At 55.6% G+C, this 18326-nt stretch overlaps 1 protein-coding gene and 1 long non-coding RNA gene across 6 annotated transcripts in view; one reads left to right on the top strand and one right to left on the bottom strand.

Moving 5' to 3' along the window:
• The window catches only part of PAXIP1 (PAX interacting protein 1), a 51137-nt gene that overhangs the window by 27318 nt on the left and 5493 nt on the right, over window positions 1-18326 (top strand). Inside the window, exons 7-16 of the mRNA XM_045053296.1 lie at window positions 2148-2691; window positions 3099-3193; window positions 6936-7031; window positions 7867-8004; window positions 8623-8744; window positions 9185-9369; window positions 10370-10413; window positions 12143-12213; window positions 13731-13833; window positions 14816-14984. Coding sequence (XP_044909231.1) covers window positions 2148-2691; window positions 3099-3193; window positions 6936-7031; window positions 7867-8004; window positions 8623-8744; window positions 9185-9369; window positions 10370-10413; window positions 12143-12213; window positions 13731-13833; window positions 14816-14984 — 1567 coding nt within the window. The remainder of the gene's footprint in view (window positions 1-2147; window positions 2692-3098; window positions 3194-6935; window positions 7032-7866; window positions 8005-8622; window positions 8745-9184; window positions 9370-10369; window positions 10414-12142; window positions 12214-13730; window positions 13834-14815; window positions 14985-18326) is intronic.
• The window catches only part of LOC123384165, a 30081-nt gene continuing 25449 nt past the window's right edge, over window positions 13695-18326 (bottom strand). For 4 of the 5 annotated variants that reach the window (XR_006594896.1, XR_006594897.1, XR_006594893.1 and 1 more), the window contains 2 exons: window positions 15924-16007; window positions 13695-15436 (listed from right to left, as the gene is read on the bottom strand). This is a non-coding gene — a long non-coding RNA (uncharacterized LOC123384165). The remainder of the gene's footprint in view (window positions 15437-15923; window positions 16008-18326) is intronic. The other variant, XR_006594894.1, reaches the window with a different exon arrangement.

Here is an 18326-nt window from a genome sequence, read left to right as displayed (position 1 = left end):
CCCTGTCTGCTCCGAGCCACCCTGTGCTCACAGCCTGCACCCACCCCACCCTCTCCCAGCTTCTCCTTGCTCCAGGCCTGGAGCACCAGCCCCCCCCCCCCCCCCCCCCACCAGATGGAAGGGGAACAGCCTCGGGCTCCAGGCCTTCAGCCACTCCTGGTCTTTTCACCCTTTGTACGGAGGGTCCTTCAGACCTTCCGGAGCTGCCCTGTGATCTGGGGTTGGGGTGCAGGGGCGGGGGAGGCAGCCTGAGGCACCCCACTGGTTTGACCTGGCCCATCGTGGCGGACAGGCCTTTATTCCTTATTCCCAGTCAAGCTCATGTGGGTTGTGACTTCTGAGAGTAAAAAAATACATGTGTACAAAACTTCAAAAAATTCAGGTGCACCAAAGGGTACAAAGTGGTAAACTTCCTCCTGCCCTTAACTCCTGTGTCCTCTCCAGAAGCAGCCACCGTTACTGGCCCGCTGCGCTGACAGGCTCAGGACTGATCCGCAGAAGTCCTAGCAGCTGTCCGCCACCCGCCCCTCGCGGCTTTTGTGGACGTGTGAGCATCCCAGTTGCTGTCCTGCTGTCTGGGTGTGGTACGCGCTGAGGTCCATTTCCCTCCACTTTACGCGGTACTTTTTAGTACTTTTAAGCATAGAGAATAAATCGTTACCCTGCCGGTTATGAGTTTGTTAAAAAAATTTTCTGGTTAGAGCTCTACTGAGGAGTTTCTGAAGTGTGGGGAGAACTCCTTATGGAGAGAGAGGTCTTACCTGTAAGTGATTTCAAAGACAGATCGTGCAAGCCTCGAGTTTGGCCTTCGTTTTTTGGTTTTTTTTGTTGTTTTTTTTTTTAATGTTTGCCTATTTTTGAGAGAGAGCGAGCACGAGCCGGGGAGGGGCAGAGAGAGAGGGAGACAGAGTCCCTGCTCTCTGCTGAGAGCAGAGCCCGACGTGGAAGTTGATCTGATGATCCCTGAGGTCATGACCCGAGCCGAAGTTGGATGCTCACCTGACTGAGCCCCCCGGGCGCCAGGCCTCCATCAGTTTTAGAGGCAGCTGTTTGGCCACGAAATCCAGAGTCTTCCACCCTTGTAAATTATGTGGCCTTTACGTTCTGGAGTCTGTTTAAGTGGAAGATGCAATTTAAGAACATACTTGAGGTTTTCGATTTAGTCATGGCTTACGTTGCAACTGGATTTTAGAGTTTTGTTTAAATGGCAAGTGTGTTTTCAATTGGGAAAAAATTCATTGTAGGACACAACATTCAGTGCTGTGCAGGATGATACAATAACGTGCCCTCTGGTGCTCTGGCCTCTCCCGACTCCTGGCCCTGTCCCCTCCCTCCCCTCGGCTTGCGGGCGGCTCTGTGCTTACGCCTGTCGTCGTGAAGGAGGAACTAGAAGGGAACGGTCTGGGCGGTTGGATTTTCTCTGGCTCGAAACACTTCGCTCCTTCTGAAGAGCCCCCCGTCCTTTTGGGGAAGGTTGACTCACCAGCAGTGCTGAGGATTTCTCAGTTGAGGGACCGTTTGCCATTAAACAGACCGGCCCCCGTTTACAGAGCTGCCAGGGCGCAGGGCAGGGTAACCACAGAAGAGGGGGGTGGGGGTGCTTTCACTGGGGGGTGGTCTTCACATCCGCCTCTTACGGGGCCCTTTCGTTGTTGGAAAATGGCAGGTGCGGAGAGGAGCTTGGGCCAGGCCGAGTGGCTGCAGGGTCCACTTTTTCCCTGGAGCATCCCTGGGTTAGGAGAAGTCTGCGCTTGGCAGGGGGACAGGGGGATGCCGGTGAGGCGCTGTGCCCGCAGCACATTGCGGGGGGCACACAGACCCCTGCAAAGAAGCAGGGCGCCTCTCTTTTCTCCTCCCCCTCCCCCCCTTTTTTTTTGTAGCCCCGTGACTACTCTGTCAAACACATCAGCCGTGTGAGTTTACACGTGTGTCAATTTTAAGGCATTAGCTCGTTCCGTGTTACCTACTTCCAAATTCTGAATTCTGGTAAATTCGTTCGCTTTATCGAAGTTGGTGACGCTTGCCGTTTGGTGCCTCCGTGTCGCGCGGTGCTGAAGAGATGGCAGGGTCCGCTCGCGTTCTCCCGCTTGGAGGACGTTGGTCCGTTTCCCTGTCGCTAATGACTTCGCCTCATTTTTGTTTTCTAGATCCTACAGTCCCTTTCAGCGCCCACGAAAACCTTAGAGCATCAGGTGAACCACAGCCAGCAGGGCCACGCGAACGCCGGTGCCGTGCTGTTCGGCCAAGTGAAGGTGGCCCCGGAGCCACACCTGCCGCAGCCGCCGCCCCCGCCCCCGCCGCCGCACCCGGTCCTGCACCTTCCGCCCCAGCAGATCCTGCAGCTCCAGCCGCAGCCGCAGATCCCGCAGCAGCCCTACGCCCCTCCGCAGCCGCACCCCTTCCCGCAGCCGCCGCCGCCCCGCCCGCAGCCGCCCCTGCAGCCGCAGCACCCGCAGCCGCCGCAGCACCTGCAGCAGCAGCTACAGCAGCACCTGCAGCAGCAGCAGCAGCTGGCCCAGCTGCAGCGCCTGCACCTGCAGCAGCACATGCACGCGCCCGCCCCGCCCCCGCCGCCCCAGGCCCTGCCGCCCCAGGCCCCGCCCCCGCCGCAGCCGCAGCCGCCGCCGCCCCCGCACCCGCACCAGCACCAGCACCCGCACCAGCTGTTTGGACACGACCCCGCAGTGGAGAGTTAGTAACGCGCGTGGTCTCTCTCTCCCCTAAAGTCTTGTCGGGAGGCCCGAGGGTGGGGTGAGGGGCTGAGGGTTCCCATCGGGAGGGTCCTCACGGAGGGGAACGGGTCCGGTGCCCAGCGCGGGCCCCACTTGTCACGGTGGGGCGTCCTGGCCCCTGAAGGCAGCACCGGGGCCCCTCATGGGGCTCCACACACTCGTCCGTGCGCACACAGTATCTGATCACTCCGTGTGCACCGTCAAGCCCGCGGACCTGTGTTTTGAACATACCGCTCAGGCTGCGAGCGTCCCGGTCAGGAGGGACCGGCTTCAGAAATGCAGAATGAACGCAGCGAAGTGAACGCCTCCGTTTTTTGCACACACGTACTCAGGGGGTTTTATTTTCCTCGTGTGATTCTGTTCCAGTTCCCGAAGAAGGGTTCCTCCTGGGCTGTGTGTTCGCGATTGCGGATTATCCCGAGCAGATGTCTGATAAACAGCTCCTGGCCACCTGGAAGAGGGTGAGTTGTGCCTGAAGAAACACAGCTCGGTCTTGAGGACTTAAGGAATGCAGACTGGCCTTCCGTCCATTTGGCTGCCCTCAGTGACCTACACGTTGTTGTGTTGGGAATGTATTATGGGCATTTTATTTTGACGCTCTGTGACCTTGGGCAGATAGATCACTTTTCTGGGCTTCAGTGTTTCCCGCTGTAAGGGAAGCATGTTGGACTTCGTGATTCTTGAGATTCTTCCAGCTCTTAAACTCTCAGGGCCACAGGTTATTTGTGTATAACTGGGGATGTGAGAATGAGATCAGGTGTTTGGTGCCCTGGGATAGGGACCATCATCCTCTGTGTGCCTTAATCCCTTCTGTCTCCAGAGGCGAGTGCTGGACAATCTTAGACCCTCCAGCTGGGAAGGGACCTCAGAGTCTCTAGTCTGTAGTGGAACCGTAGTGCTCGTATTTATTATTTTGTATGTTGGCCTTTAAGGAAAAGGAGAAGTAAACGCTTTTCCCGTTAGTGCCGCGAATCAAAACGGACTCTAATTTAAAAAAAAAAAAAAAAAAAGACTGTAAGTATGCTTCGGGCAGATCTTAAATGCGCTTCCCCGAAAGCATTCCTGTTGTTGAAACACTCTCCGTGTGAGACAGAGAATACTGGCAATGCACGAGGGGGAGAAAACCGCACATGAGTCGGAGAAACAGCCACCTGTGATGAGCAGGAGGCAGGGCGGCAGGTGCAGCGAGAGCCGTGAGCAAACACAGCCCGCCGGGTGGGGGCGGGGGCCTTGAGAGAGGCCTGTGGGGACAGGTGGTTCCTGCACTGAGTCTTAGGACAAACAGGAGGGAGCATGGAGGGTGTCCCAGTGAGAAACCCTCGGTGTAGATGGGGAGGGGGTGGCAGGAAGGCACGGGCTCCCGGCCAGGCCACCCCTTCGAAGACCTTCTTCCTGTGCCACGTTACAGAGGTCGGATTTTCTCCCCGTAGTTATTAAAGCATGTAGAAAAAGGAGAGACGTACATTCCAAACCATGAAACGTTGAGTTACGGGAGTGCAGGCAGGTGACCAGGCCAGTTGGGAGATGCCGGTAACCTGACCTGGGGCGGGAGGCAGAGAGAGGCGGGGAGAGGCCCGTCTGAGAATCACGGCAGCAGGAAATTCTCTAAAAATCACAGAAGTGTTGGAAGGTGATGTGTAGAAACTGGCCTCAAAACAAAGATATCTTTGTAACTCAAAGACACAAAAGATAGAGACAAGTCTGCTTCTGTTTGAAGCTCCGGGATTGGTCCAGGAGGGCGCGTAGCAAGGGACAGGCGTGCCAGTGAGCACGTGGAGAGGGACGGATGGGCACCGTCGCCGCAAGTTCGGGGTACAGAGGGAGGGCTGCCCGGAGCTGCGCCCCAGGGACGGCTCTGAGAAGCAGCAGTCGGGAGGCGTCACGGAGCAGCCGGCGGCATCTCCGGAGCCCCGAGGAAGAGTGGCTCCTGGCTTCGAATGTCGCGGCCTGTCTGCCCGTGACGCACCGCTGTGGTGACAGCATGCTCAGGTGGCCACGGTTGGGCGCCCCCTCCCACGGAGAGGGGAGAGGAATTCTCTGGGTGAGGGTGGAGGGCAGTCGTGGAGACGAGTGGAGGGAGGCGCCGGCCTCGGAGCGGGAGGAGCGGTCCCCGAGGGGCAGCTGACACGCGCTCTGATGTGACCTGATGTGCCTTATCTGTCGGGGCGGGAAGAGCTACACCGTGCCCTCTGCTGTGTAACGAGTCCTCCGCAACGTGGTGACTCCCAGCAGGGAACACGTGTCACCTGGAGGGTGCTTCGTGTGTGGAGACCCTGCCGTGGCTCAGTAGGGTGGCTGTGGCCGAGGCGCTCTGCTCACGTGTGGTCGGGGGGAGCCGGGCGACAGGAGCCACGGGGCCTTCCGTGGGGCTGGGGCAGCGCTGGCCTCCGCCGGGGCAGGTGACCTGAGGCGGAGCAGGGAGGAAGCCACAGCGTCTCCTGTCTGGGAAGCCGCATGCGGTCGCTGCACCGTATCCTGTTTGTCCAGCCCGTACCAAGCGAGGAGGCCGAGCTCTGCTCTGAAGGGAGGCGCGTGCAGGGATTTGTGGGCACAGATACCACCACGGACGGTAGTTGTGTGTTGAAGAGTTTGGGAATGACGTAGTGAAAGGTGCATAGAAAACTAACAAAGGCAGGCGGGAGGGAGGGAATACGGCTCTTAACAACTGCAGGAGATGTGCGAGCCAGGGTGAACCCCGCAGGAGGAGGTCAGGAGGCATGGATTCGTGAGAACATACCCGGAATTATCGGAAGACACGCGAAGAGCTGACTGTGCTTGCTGCAGGGGGATGAGAACCAGTGGTGTAGAAACCACTGGTTTGCTCACATGCCTTAGTAAGCCATGTTTGTGAACTGCTGATACAAAAATCGGTAAATTCTGTTTTTGTTTTTTCCAGAGAAAGAGCGTGAGTGGGGGAAGGACAGTAGGGGAGAGAGAATCCCCAGGAGGCTCCACACCATCAGTATGGAGCCTGACCCAGGGCTCGATCTCACGACTCTTGAGGTCCTGAACTGATCCAAAATCAAGAGTCGGATGCTCAACTGACTGAGCCACCCAGGCGCCCGATCAAAATCAAATTTAAAAAGTAAATGGCACCTGGGTGGCTCAGGCAGTTGAGCATCCAACTTTGGCTCAGGTCACGATCCTGCGGTCCGTGGATTCGTGCCCCCCACGTCGGGCTCTGTGCTGACAGCTGGGAGCCTGGAGCCTGCTTCAGACTCTGTGTGTGTGTGTCTCTCTCTCTCTCTCTCTCTCTCTCTCTGCCCCTCCCCTGCTCATGCTCTGTCTCTCTCAGGGATAAATAAACATTAAAAAAAAAATTTTTTTTTTAATGTGAATGAAGCAAGGAGTGCCTGAGTGGTTCAGTCGGTTAAGTGTCCGAATCCAGCTCAGGTCACGATATCGTAGTTTGTGAGCTCGAGTCCCACATTAAGCTCCGTGCTGACAGCTCGGAGCCTGGAGCCTGCTTCGGATTCTGTGTCTCCCTCTCTCTCTCTCTGCCCCTCCCCTGCTCACTCTCTGTCTCTCAAAAATAAACATTAAAAAAAAGTAAATGAAGCAGAACTGTTTTGTGGGGCAGATGTTTTTTTTTTAACAGACCGCGAAAGTCCCTCCCTTCTGGTGCGCGGTTCTTGGGACTTTCACAAATGCTGCCAGCACCATGCAATGCCACAGAATAGTTCCCTCAGCCCTAAGACAGATCTGTTGTTAAAGATAAATTTTGGGGTTTGCTGACTTCCTGCTATTTATTTATTTATTTATTTATTATAATGGCTCTTAGCCAGGGTGTCTCTGCCCCCCAGGGATGTTTAGCAATGTCTGAAATGTCATGACACCAGGGCGGGTAGTAGGCGTCCAGTGGGTGCAGGTCAGGGGAGCATAGGACGGCCTCCACCACGCGGTGCTGGCTGGTCCGGAACGTGAGCAGTGCGAGGTGGAGGGAACTGTGTTACCAAAAGAGAACGTTCGTTTCTCTTGTCTTTCCCTCTGGAAATTCAAGTTAAGTGAACGTTGGAGCTCATTTTCGCTTAACAGTGCTGTGTGGAGAACCTGTAAATATAACCCATACGTATATCACATATGTTCTGGTGAAACATACTATAAAAATAGACGATGGGCTCTTTAATAGTCTAATTGGAAACCGTACCCTGTCCTCCTGAGCACACGAGGTTGATTATGACTTTGGCTCTCCTGCGTGTCTAGATAATCCAGGCGCACGGCGGCACCGTGGACCCGACGTTCTCGAGCCGGTGCACACATCTCCTCTGCGAGAGTCAGGTCAGCGGGATGTACGCACAGGTGAGTAGGGCAGCGTCCCCTGTGACTGGAATGAAGTCTGGCCCGTTTTGTGGACCATTTTAGGATTCTGGTGATTGCTGTGTTTGGAAAGGACCTTTTTCTGCCTCTGAAGATAGCAGAGTCCCTTCTTTTCACCAGTCTTTGCTGGGACAGATAACCTTGTGGTCGCCTGGCCTTCACGTCTTTGAGCGTGGTGTGCCAAGGACGTGCCCCTTCTCTCAGTCCAGGGCAGCCCCGTGACCAAGTGGGGGGCGGAAGCGGGACTTGCGCCCTTGGGGGCCTTCGTGCGCGGGGCTGGACGGAGCCTCTGTAAACTCCTGCAGGGCGTGGGCTCGCGTGGTGTCCCCTCATCTGTGGCCTCAAGTTCGTGTCTTCTAACAGTGTTCTTACTTGTGGACAGAACCCTGTTGATACGTGTGTGATAAACAACCTCCCCGAAACTGCTCTTCAACACTGTAGCCTTTTTCTGGATCCACTTTCCAACTAAAACTGTAGAAATGCCTGTGAGGTTTTTTTTTCCCCTCCACGGCTGATTTTAGGTAGGCGGTGACGTCTTCTCGGAGCCTGTTCTTTTGGGGGCCCTCCATGTTTTTGCTCTTACAAAGCGTGTTGCCTTTGCCCTGGTTGCAGGCTCCCGTTCGCGTGTGGGTCGTCACGTTCTCAATCGTGACGTTTGTCCCTTTGGTAAATCGAGGGCTAGATGTCATGACATTCCCGCGAGGGCTTCCTGATCCCGGGAAGGTGTCGTCGTAGCTGTCCAGCCTTGCGGTTTTGTGCGTGACCCTGCAGCCACAAAGCCCCAAGCACAACAGACCCGTGATTCTGTGTTTGGTAGGCGATCAGGGAGAGGAAGAGATGTGTCACAGCGCACTGGCTAAACACCGTCCTGAAGAAGAGGAAGATGGTGCCGCCCCACCGTGCCCTTCACTTCCCGGTGGCTTTCCCCCCCGGAGGGAAGCCGTGTTCTCAGCACGTAAGGGACTCAGCTTTGTTCTGTGTTCGTCCTCCTCCGGCAGAGTAGGTCCTGCGCTGCTTTCTGCCACCCGTGCAGGCTCCCTCTGGCCCGGCGCCCGAGGGCCCAGGCGGGGCAGACACCTCCCCTCCCGTGCGCCTGGCGGCACAGGCTCCTGCACGTAGGAGAGTCTAACCGGGTCTCCAGCGTCTCAGACGCGACTTAAGGTCTCGGAGGAAAGCGGGGGTCTTGTGCCCGAGTGGCCACCACCGGGCAGGCCCCTGTCGGTACCTGTGGGCTCTCTCACTCCGACGACCTCAGAACGGGGATGGGCAGGGAGGGTGTAGAACTCGCCCGTTCGTATTTACACGCTTAGTAGGACGGCTTTGTTAAAGTGACATCAGCAGCGTCCTCCCGACGCAGAAGAACTTCCCCGGGTCTGGTATCTCGGTCGTCTGCCCCATCGGCTACAGACGTAGCCTGTGTCCCATGAATAGGATGCTGCTTTTGACACTGTCGGGAGCGGCGTTCCCAGCTGCCCGCGGGAATGCCACGTGCACAGAACAAGCCCAGAGAAGGAAGTGGCCACGGGTTAAATCGTCACTGCGTCTTGGCCTTATTTGCTCTCTTTGTGCTTAGATTATTTCTGTGACTGGATTTGTCGACAGTGACAGGGACGACCTGAAGCTCATGGCTTACCTGGCAGGCGCCAAGTACACGGGCTACCTGTGCCGCAGCAACACGGTGCTCATCTGTAAAGAGTAAGCACGCCTCTGACGCCACATGGGCTCCCGAGTCCGCTTACGACTTGGCGGGTGTGTCAGCAGTTCGGTGTTGGTCGCTGCGTCACGTTCCGTGGTGGGAGCCCGAAAATCGGTCTGTGGGAGTAACAGCAGTGAAGTTTGGACGTTCGCAGAGGCGTCCGTAAAGCACTGCGGTGAACTAGAATCTCAAATTCGCGGGCTTTGAGTCAGCTGAGTCGGGTCCGGGGAGTAAGGCAGACGCGGGGCTCGCGGGCGATGTGGGACCCCGGCGTGAGCCTGGACGCACCCTGGGATCGCGATCGCCAGCCAGGGGCTGCTGTCGCCTTGGCTCAGGCAGCCCTGCTAGGTCTCTGATACCAGATGCAAAAGAAACACTGGTTTGAACAGTAGACGCTTCTAGCATTTAACGAAGTGTGTTTTTCCTCAAAACCAAAAAGGCCTGCCGGTTTGAAGTACGAAAAGGCCAAGGAGTGGAGAATACCGTGCGTGAACGCCCAGTGGCTTGGCGACATTCTCCTGGGGAACTTCGAAGCGCTGAGACAGGCCCACTGCGGCCGCTACACGACGTTCAGTCTGCAGGAGCCCTTTGCCCCTACCCCGCACTTGGTTTTCAGTCTCCTGGGTAAGTGCAGTTTCGCGGGTCAGGTTCATCAGTGCGGGAGCTAGACGTGCGTCCACCGCCTTGCCCGAGGCACCGCTGTGCGCCAGCTTCCTCTTAGTCCCTTCCCCCCACCCTGCCCAGGGGCTCTAGCCGGTTTGGTGTTCTCATCTGCCTTTTTAGTAGATGCCGGGGATAGAAGGAGCACTCCGCTTTTCGGTCTGGTCTCCCCAGCCAGCCCCTGCTGGTCTCCCGTGCCCGCCTGTGCTCCTGCGGCTGTAGGCCAGCACCTGTGGTCTCCCCTCTGTCCTTGCCAGCTGCTCGTCCTGGGCCACATGGACCCCTGCCCTGCGGGACACGCTCTGACACTCAGCTGAATGCGCTCCAGAAAATGCCCATTCAAGCTCGGCCTTGACAGGCTCCGTTTTCAAAATGCTCATTAAGTCTGGTTTTCCGGTGGCTTTAATCGTGGCTCTTGAGTTTGGTGTTTGGATGGCTCTTCGTTTTAAGCCACAGTCTGCTTCCCTGGGACGTATCTGCCCGTTTGACTTCAGTTCTGGGAGCTTTACCGAGACCTGTGGTCGGTCCTTGAAGCAGTCAGCACGGCCATCGTGTAGGGAGGTGTGCTGGTCCCTCGGCCACCCTGATGTGCCATGGTCCTCCTTGTGGGCCTCCCGGTGTCACGGGTGGTTGTGGTTCCCGGGAACGGCTTCCGGAGTGACGCCAGGGTGGGCTGGGGGGCGGCTCCGCTCTGGACACCTGTGCCGTGCTGCGTTTCTTCGTGTCCCTCACCTGGAGAACCCTCAGTACGGGTCACCCGAGCACGTCCCGCGGCTGCTCTCCCCTTACGTTGTACTGAAAACGTTTTTCAGCATAAGCGTGGTGCTTGCGTTTATCCTTAACGAATGTCCACTGAGCCACCGACGTGTCTGATGTAACGTTACCGGCCCCAGAAAAGGGCTTTACAAACGGGCTTTTCTGCTTGAACAGTATGCTGTTGTAAATGTAACTCGTTTCTCTCTAGATGCCTGGAGGGTCCCGCTGAAGGTGTCGGCAGAACTGCTGATGGTACGTCCAGTCAGCGGCCCAGTCACTTGGGCTGTCCCTGTCTTACAGGAACGCGGTAGGCACAGACCCGTGTTTGTACGTTCGAAACTCTTTAAGTGATTTGTCAGCACGACGTCCTAGAATGTTCAGCACACCCGGGGTCTTCGCTCCCCTTCAGCCAGTGCTTTTGTCATTGCCCGTATGTGTGCACGGGGGAGCACTGCTCGAGGAGCTGCAGCGAGAGGGGAGGCACGAGCACTCACGGGGCAGGAGCCCTGGGACAGCGCTGGCCGCTCTGACTCGCGTCGGGCTGCCCGTGGCACAGGACGGGGACCCCCTCACTGTGGGCCGGGCCCCGGTGGGTGAGGCCGCCGGCTCGGGACGCGAGGAGGTCGGATGCCGGTGGCTGTCGGCTCGGAAGCAGGGACGGGCGGCCTTCCTGCAGGGGCCGTGCAGCCCCATCTCCCTCGTGTGATGCTGGGACGTCGGGTCCTGTTTTCCGTGTCACGCTGCGGTAACCACGCCGTGTGATCCCTGGATGCCGGGTGGCCGTGTGATGTAGGGGTGAGGGTCACCGTGTGTATTCACTTGTCTGTTCGTATTAAGGGACTTGAGTCACGTGCCCGCTGATTTTCAGCACATCCCTCAGCACTACAGAGTTAATTGGGGGGTTGTGTCCCCGTGAACAATGAACTGAGGGGAACCCTCCGGTCAGGGTCACCCAGTGACACCCCGGCCTGTGTTCTGTGATGGTCTGCGCTGCTTGTTTTCCGAATCTAACCTGGGAGCTGCTGAGAATCGTCCGGAGTCCGTCAAGGAGCCCGTAGGCTAATGATAATGTGGTCCTGTGTTTTTTCTTTGCTTAAACTAGTAGTTATGATTTGTAAGACACGACTGGCTCTGACACACCAGCAAAAGCAAATATTCTCCTGACTCGCCCGGCTGGCAGAGATGTTCCGTGGCCTTCGGGATGAAAGTGGGAACGCGGTCACGTTCTCCCCCGCTCGGCCCCAGGGGCCTGGACGGCGGCTTGTCCCGCGGCTTCGTGTGGTGGTCACAGAGCCGCGGGTCTCAGAGACTCGGGGGCCAGTTTACCTTGTTCCTCATTGCCCCCAGCGTGTGGAGTTTGGAGACTGAGGAGCTGAGGGTTGTGTCCTCAGGGCAAAGGTCAGAGAAGGAGAGCCTGGCCCCGTGCCTGACGGGCTAGCGGGTCTCGCGTGTTTTCTGGAGATGCGTCGACTTTCTTTTCGGTCGTGTGGATACAGCCGGGGTGTTTAGAAAACGTGAAGGTAAATGCCCGAGATGGAGAGGCAGTGGCTTCACACAGTAAAACGAGTGACCCGCGTAGCCCCTGGCAGCGCGGCGGTCCGTCCGGGGACAGCTTTCGTGAGCCGCCACATGCCAGATTTCTGTTGCGGGAACAGCCATGTTTTAGGGGCGAGACTGCAGGGAGTGTGTTTTCCAAATCCCACGTCGGGACAGCAGGCGACGCGGGAACGAACGCTGTCGTGTGGCAGCGGGGGCGGAGGACCGCACGTGCAGCTGGGCCGGGAAGGGCCAGCCGGCGGGCAGGTGCCAGGCACGCGGGCCCCTCCAGAAAGCCCGCTGGCCCCTGGCCGGCGTCCTCCTCGCTGCCATCCAGGCGCGGCTGGCTTCCATGTGGCGGAGGGACGCTTCTCTGACGCGGGTGTGTGGGCAGCTGCTGTGTTTTGTGCGCAGTCGACTGACGTGGACACCGGTGTGATTACAGGGTGTGAGGCTACCTCCCAAGCTGAAGCAGAACGAAGTGACCAACGTCCAGCCTTCTTCCAAAAGAGCCAGGTACGGACGGCCCCTTCCCGCCGCTGCGGTTGGGGTTCTCTGCAGGCCTGTGTTAGAAACGCTCACGGTTGGGGAGATTCCGGGACATTTTCATAGAAAACAGGATCTTCTGACTTCCTCTTGGTTTATAACCTCATTGTGCTGGGTCTCGTGGCCGGGCCCAGAAGGGGGACAGGCACATCGTCTTTCTCTTTTGTTAAAAAAAAAAAAGTTGAATCTTTTTGGTTTTATAAGTTTTATATTTTTTAAGTGTATTCATTTTTGAGGGAGAGACGGAGCGTGAACAGGGGAGGGACAGAGCGAGAGGGAGACACAGAATCCGAAGCAGGTTCCAGGCTCTGAGCTGTCAGCACAGAGCCCGACGCGGGGCTCGACCCTGAGCCGAAGTCGGACACCCAACCGGCTGAGCCACGCAGGCGCCCTGCATCTTTCTATTTTTAAGCAAAAGTGTGACCCACCGCAGTCGGTAAAGCGGCAGGCGGGCAGGGCTGGCGGGCCGCACTGCAGGAGCAAGTGTGGGATTGCGTCCCCGAGGTGAGCCCCGCGAGCCCCGCGGAAGGACGTGTGCGGAGGCGGTGGTCTCGCCTGCCGAAGACCTGGCTGGCCGCTGTGGGTCATGTGATTCGTAAGGCAGGGCAGGTGCAGGGTGAGCGGGGACCTTTCTCCTTTTGGGACTGTGGAAAAGCCGTTACTTCCAAGGCGGACTCGATGAGGCTGTCCTCCGCAGTCACCAGCTTCCCTCGCCCCTCCCCTGCCCTGCATCAGGCCCACTGCACCCCCACATCACAGTCCATGTTCCAGAAGCGTTCAGGAACGTCTCGGTCGTGTGATGACGCGTTTTTTAAGTTGTCATCAAAATGCCACAAACAAACCTTAAGAAATTATTTTACCTAAATGGCCTCAACTATCAGCTACGTGAGACTGAGGTTTCATTTAAAATGTGTGCCTACTCTCTGTCCCAAAAATAAATAAACGTTGAAAAAAAAATTAAAAAAAAAAAAATGATGGCTCAGAGCCTGGAGCCTGCTTCCGATTCGGTGTCTCCCTCTCTCTCTGCCCCTCCCCCGTTCATGCTCTCTCTCTGTCCCAAAAATAAATAAACGTTGAAAAAAAAATTTTTTAAAATAAAATAAAATGTGTGCCTGAGTCAGATTGCTTGCTTTGTGCTTCTGGTGTATAGGGGCCTGGCGCCTGCCAGAGGTGCGGCTCCGGGGACGCCCCTGTCACTGCCTGGCCCGTGAGGGACGCTTCCACTGGCACAGCCGGCTAAAGCCCCCGCTTTCTTTTTAAAGCCTGTGGAGACCTTTGTGTGTGTGTGTGGGGGGGGGAGGGTGGTGAGGAAGAGACGGCGTTCGCCTGAGCCGGAGCGCGTCGGTCTCGGGGGTGACCGCGGCCAAGGCGGGGAGGCCTCGCGCTTGCCCCTCACCGAGGAACCCCGCACACTCGGAGCTCTGAAGGCTGGTGCAAGCTGTTCGAATCTGTCGTTTGCTAAACAACACGTTTACTTTCTTTCACAGAATTGAAGATCTACCCCCTCCCACCAAAAAGTTAACACCAGAATTGACCCCTTTTGTGCTTTTCACTGGATTTGAGCCTGTGCAAGTTCAACAGTATATTAAGGTGAAATTCCGTTCTACGTTCTGGGAGGAGTTTTAGCACCGTTCCTTTTTGTGCACTTGGCTTTAGGCTGGCAGTGTGTTAAAGTAACATTTAATCGGGAACGTCTTGTGACAACAGAGTTTTTGGCTTATAAATCAGTTGTAGTCGTTTTTACAGTAAAAGTAGCCATTAAATCGTAAGTGACGTTTCACCTTGTTCTGTGGTTTTTATAGTTTTATACTTAGACCCTTGCTCTCTCAATAGTAGAAAATATAACTCGGGTGAGTAGACAAGACCCACATTTACGGTCCTGCGAACGCGAGCAACCTGCTTGAACGTGCTCGTGCCAGAAGCACCCCCGGCGGCGGGGAAGCCGCGGGCCACCGGAGGCCGGTTCTCCTGGGTGGCGACCAGGGCGGCCGCGTGCTTGTGCTTGGACAGGAAGTGGGAACGCAGCCTTCAGCGTGCTGTCGGAAGTAACGGCACAAGGGAGGGGGCATCTCGCTTGGCTGTTGTTTCGGGGGCGGCGGTTCAGAGGGCGTAAGTCGGCCTGTTACCACGTGGGCTTCGTTCATCGTACCGCTCGGGTTTTGAAGGAGAAGAAACCGTCCTGAGTGCCGTATCAATTTTTCTCACTTTTAAAATTGAGCCTAGTTACGGAGATCTTTCCTGGATGTTCACGTCTTCTCAGTCACTTCTCTAATTCTTATGAACAGGGCCTGTCCGTTAATGTGCCTCATCAACACCCATTTCAGCTTAGAAAGTCTGGGCATGTTCGCGCCTTTTCGTGAAACGCGCCGCCTTGTTCTCCGGGCATCGTGTCTGTGGGGTGTGATACTGGGGCCCTCGGGGAATCGCTGGTTTTAGCTCAAGGCGCGGGGTCGACTCCGGACACGTCCGTGCGCGTTGCTGTGCTCGCCGTCTCCCGGCTCTCAGGCCAGCGCAGTGTGCCGCGCTCAGGCGCGGCCCCGCGCTCACCTCCGCTCTGTGCCCCTCCCTCCAGAAGCTCTACATCCTTGGGGGCGAGGTCGCCGAGTCTGCGCAGAAATGCACGCACCTCATCGCCAGCAAAGTGACGCGCACGGTGAAGTTCCTGACGGCCATCTCCGTGGTGAAGCACATCGTGACGCCGGACTGGCTGGAAGAGTGTTTCAAGTGTCAGACGTTTATCGGTACGTAGCGTCCACAGCTCCGTTGCTGATGTGGGAAACCGACACGTGTTTTTCTCGACTTTATCTCTGCTTTCGTCCCAGCAAACGCCTCATTTGCTTTCTTACTCCTGATAACTCACCATTAAATTCATAAATGTCAGCCACGTCCCAGTGAGTCACTTGATACTTTTGCCTTGTACTGGGAAATAGGAAGGCTTCGGCGTTTGGACGTTGGGGGGAATAAGGCCTCAGCCTCCGCCTCCTGATCCTTCCCGATCCTGATGCGTGCGTTCGGTTCGGATGCTGGCCGTGCAGTGCGATCTCACGTGCAGCACAGGGTACGGGGATGGCGTCCAGGGGTGTCCGGGCACAGATCTGATTGCAGGCTCCGTCAGAGGGCTGGTCGTCCGCCCCTCCTCATCTGCCCCGCGTCGTTCAGGGCACCAGGAGCGAAGTCCTTCTAGGTGGTCGTGCTTAGAGACGGCAGAGAAAGCATAGGTTTTGTTACACGGATCAGTGGACCGAAATGCTTTTAGTGGAAGCAGCAGCAGTGTGACCCCCCCCCCCCACCCCGCAACCCGTGTGGTGCTCCCAGCCCACATGACCCCCACGCGCACATCCTGAGCCCTCACCTGGCCACTGGTGCAGGTGGAGCGGGAGAGCAGGTGCGTGGCCCGGACAAGCTTCACTGCGATCTCGCGGTGGTGCTGAGTCTTACCTCCCTTGTGGGCCCCGGCCCCCCCCCCGCCCCCCCACATCATGTGTCATCGACAGCAGTGACCGGCCCCCTGTCAGGACGCAGCCGCTCTCCTATTTCTCCGCAGCCACCTGCCCTGGGCCCAGGGCTCTCCTCCCACTATCTCGGCTGTGCCCGCTCTTTCTACCCCTGGGGCAGGGGGATGCCGTGGATGCCCCAGGCCAGCAGAGACCTTCCCGTCCTCACTGCCCTCACGCTCTAACCTGACTTCTCCCTGACGGGGACATGTCATATTGCAGATCCGTGTCGTTTTCTCAGCCACTCGTGTTTAAATCTGATTGTCTTTACTGTAAAAAAATTAATAAAAAGCACGCGTATTTTGAAGTTCATGTAGTCTAACATACAGATGAGAAAGTATGATCCGGAAAAATAACTTGTTTGCAGACACTTAGGTTTGTTGTTTATAGCAAAGCTAAACCAAACTTAAAATTCCGTGATGTTCTATCCCAGTCATAGGGAAGAATCGTTTACGTGAAAATCAGTAACAATGAAAAAACCTGAATTCTCAACGACAGTAATATAGTCGATCCCTGTCATTCCTGGTGTTACGTCCTACAGAGTAGCCCACAGACACGGGTTCCTGAGCACTGAACCATCGCTCCCAGAGGAAGCAGGGCTGGGCTCCTGTGAGCCCCTGGTCCTGTCCTCATCAGCCGATCCATACGTACCCTCGTGTGTATCTGGAGAACATCACGTACGTGTGCGCTGTGTCAAAGAGCCCGTGTTAACACCTGCTCTTGGCCCCCTCGCACCGAGCGCCTGGCCAGCCGCACGTAACCGACACCGGAGGAGGCCACCGGGTCTCCTGCGGCCCCTTCCCTGGGAGCACGGCCACGCTCCGCGCTGGCACTTTTGAGACCAGTCACCAGCAGAAAGCATAAACGTGTGGGAAAATTAGCACTAAATAGACCACAGAAAGGAGACCTGTTTGTGGCATAAACTGGATGAAGGCCCAGCATTGCCTTGTTCAGCCCCCACTGGGAACGTGCGCGTCTGGTCCTCGGGTTTGTCGCTGCTCTGCGCGTCTCCGCGGGCGATGCAGAAGTTTACAAGTAAATTGTAGCAAGTAGGCAGACTCACAAATGCAGAATCCGCAAGTAACGAGGATAACTGTAGAGACTCTTTCGATTGAAATTAATGTTTTTGTTCTTAAAAGCTATTAATGAAATAAATGCAGGCAAAAGAAAACATTTGTAGAAACAATTACTATAAACATACAGATTAGCTCCCAAGTTTTTGTAACAGTTGTAAAATTTAGAATGAGATGGGCTGTTCCTTAATGGAAATTTGACTTAGTTTACCAAGTTTGCCTGTTTGTGACACGTGATTCTTTTATCTTTTTATGAAGTTTACGGCATTTCCTGTGTCACAGAAGTTCTGATTGACTCATTTGTTTCTGGTATAACTGTTGATGTCTGAGGGTTAGAAGGTGGTTTAGTCGTAGTATAAATGTTTACTATTTAATAGTAACTGTTCAGACTTTTCATATTTGATCCCCTAAATTTCCAGACATAAGAGAGTGTTTCCACTTTATAATCATTGCCTTTTCTAGACGTCCTGCAGTTGGACTCCTACAGCACGTATCCTTTCCAGAGTGGCCTTCTTTCACTTTGTGATATGCACGTAAGCCTCCTCCCTGTCTCCTCACTTCATAGCCCGTTCCTGTTTGGCGCCGAACGGTTCTCCATTGTCTGCACGGACCACAGTTAATCTGTTCACCTGCTGAAGGTCAGAACTTTCAAGTCCCGACCATGACGAATAGAGCCACTGCCGTCATTCGTGTATAGCTTGCACACGGATATAAATTTTCAACTCCTTGAGCCAACACCAAGGGGTGGGGTTGCTGGATTGTATGGTAAAAGTATGTTTAGTTCTGTTAAGAAGCCACCGAGCTGCCTTCCCAGCTGGCCGCCCCGTCTTGCGCTCCCACCAGCAGGGAGGGTTCCTGTTGCTCCACATCCTTGCTTGCATTTGCTGTTGCCAGTGTTCGCAGTTTCCACCATTTTCACCGCTGTAGAAGGGCGATCTTACGGTTGGTTTAATCTGCGCTTCGGTAATGACACATGATGTGGAGTATCTTTGCCATCACTGATTCTTCTGTGATGCCATGTCTGTTCAGATGTTTTGCCCATTTCTTAACTGGGTTGTCTTCTTATTGAATCTTAAGAGGTCTTGGTGTATTTTATATAGCAGTCCTTTATCAAATGTGTTTTTTGCAAATATTTTCTCCGAGTTCATGGCTTGTCTTCTCATTTTTTTGACATTTTCTTTCACAGAGCAGAAGTTTTTATTTTTAAATTTTTTCTAATGTTTATTTTTGAGAGAGAGCGAGAGAGACAGAGCATGAGCAGGGGAGGGGCAGAGAGAGAGAGAGAGAGAGAGAGACACAGAATCCGAAGCAACCTTCAGGCTCTGAGCTGTCAGCACAGAACCCAACGCAGGGCTCAAACCCACAAACCGTGAGATCATGACCTGAGCCGAAGTTGGATGCTCAACCGACTGAGCCACCCAGGCGCCCCAGAAGTTTTCAATTTTAACGGAGTCCAGATTATCACATTTCTTCCGTGGATCGTGCCTTTGGTGTTGTAGCTAAAGTCATTGCCATA

The sequence above is a fragment of the Felis catus genome, chromosome A2, assembly GCF_018350175.1.
Source record: "Felis catus isolate Fca126 chromosome A2, F.catus_Fca126_mat1.0, whole genome shotgun sequence".
In the NCBI taxonomy this organism is placed as follows: Eukaryota; Metazoa; Chordata; class Mammalia; order Carnivora; family Felidae; genus Felis; species Felis catus.
Note: the sequence above shows the minus strand (reverse complement) of the source record. Positions and strands in the feature narration are given on the sequence as shown.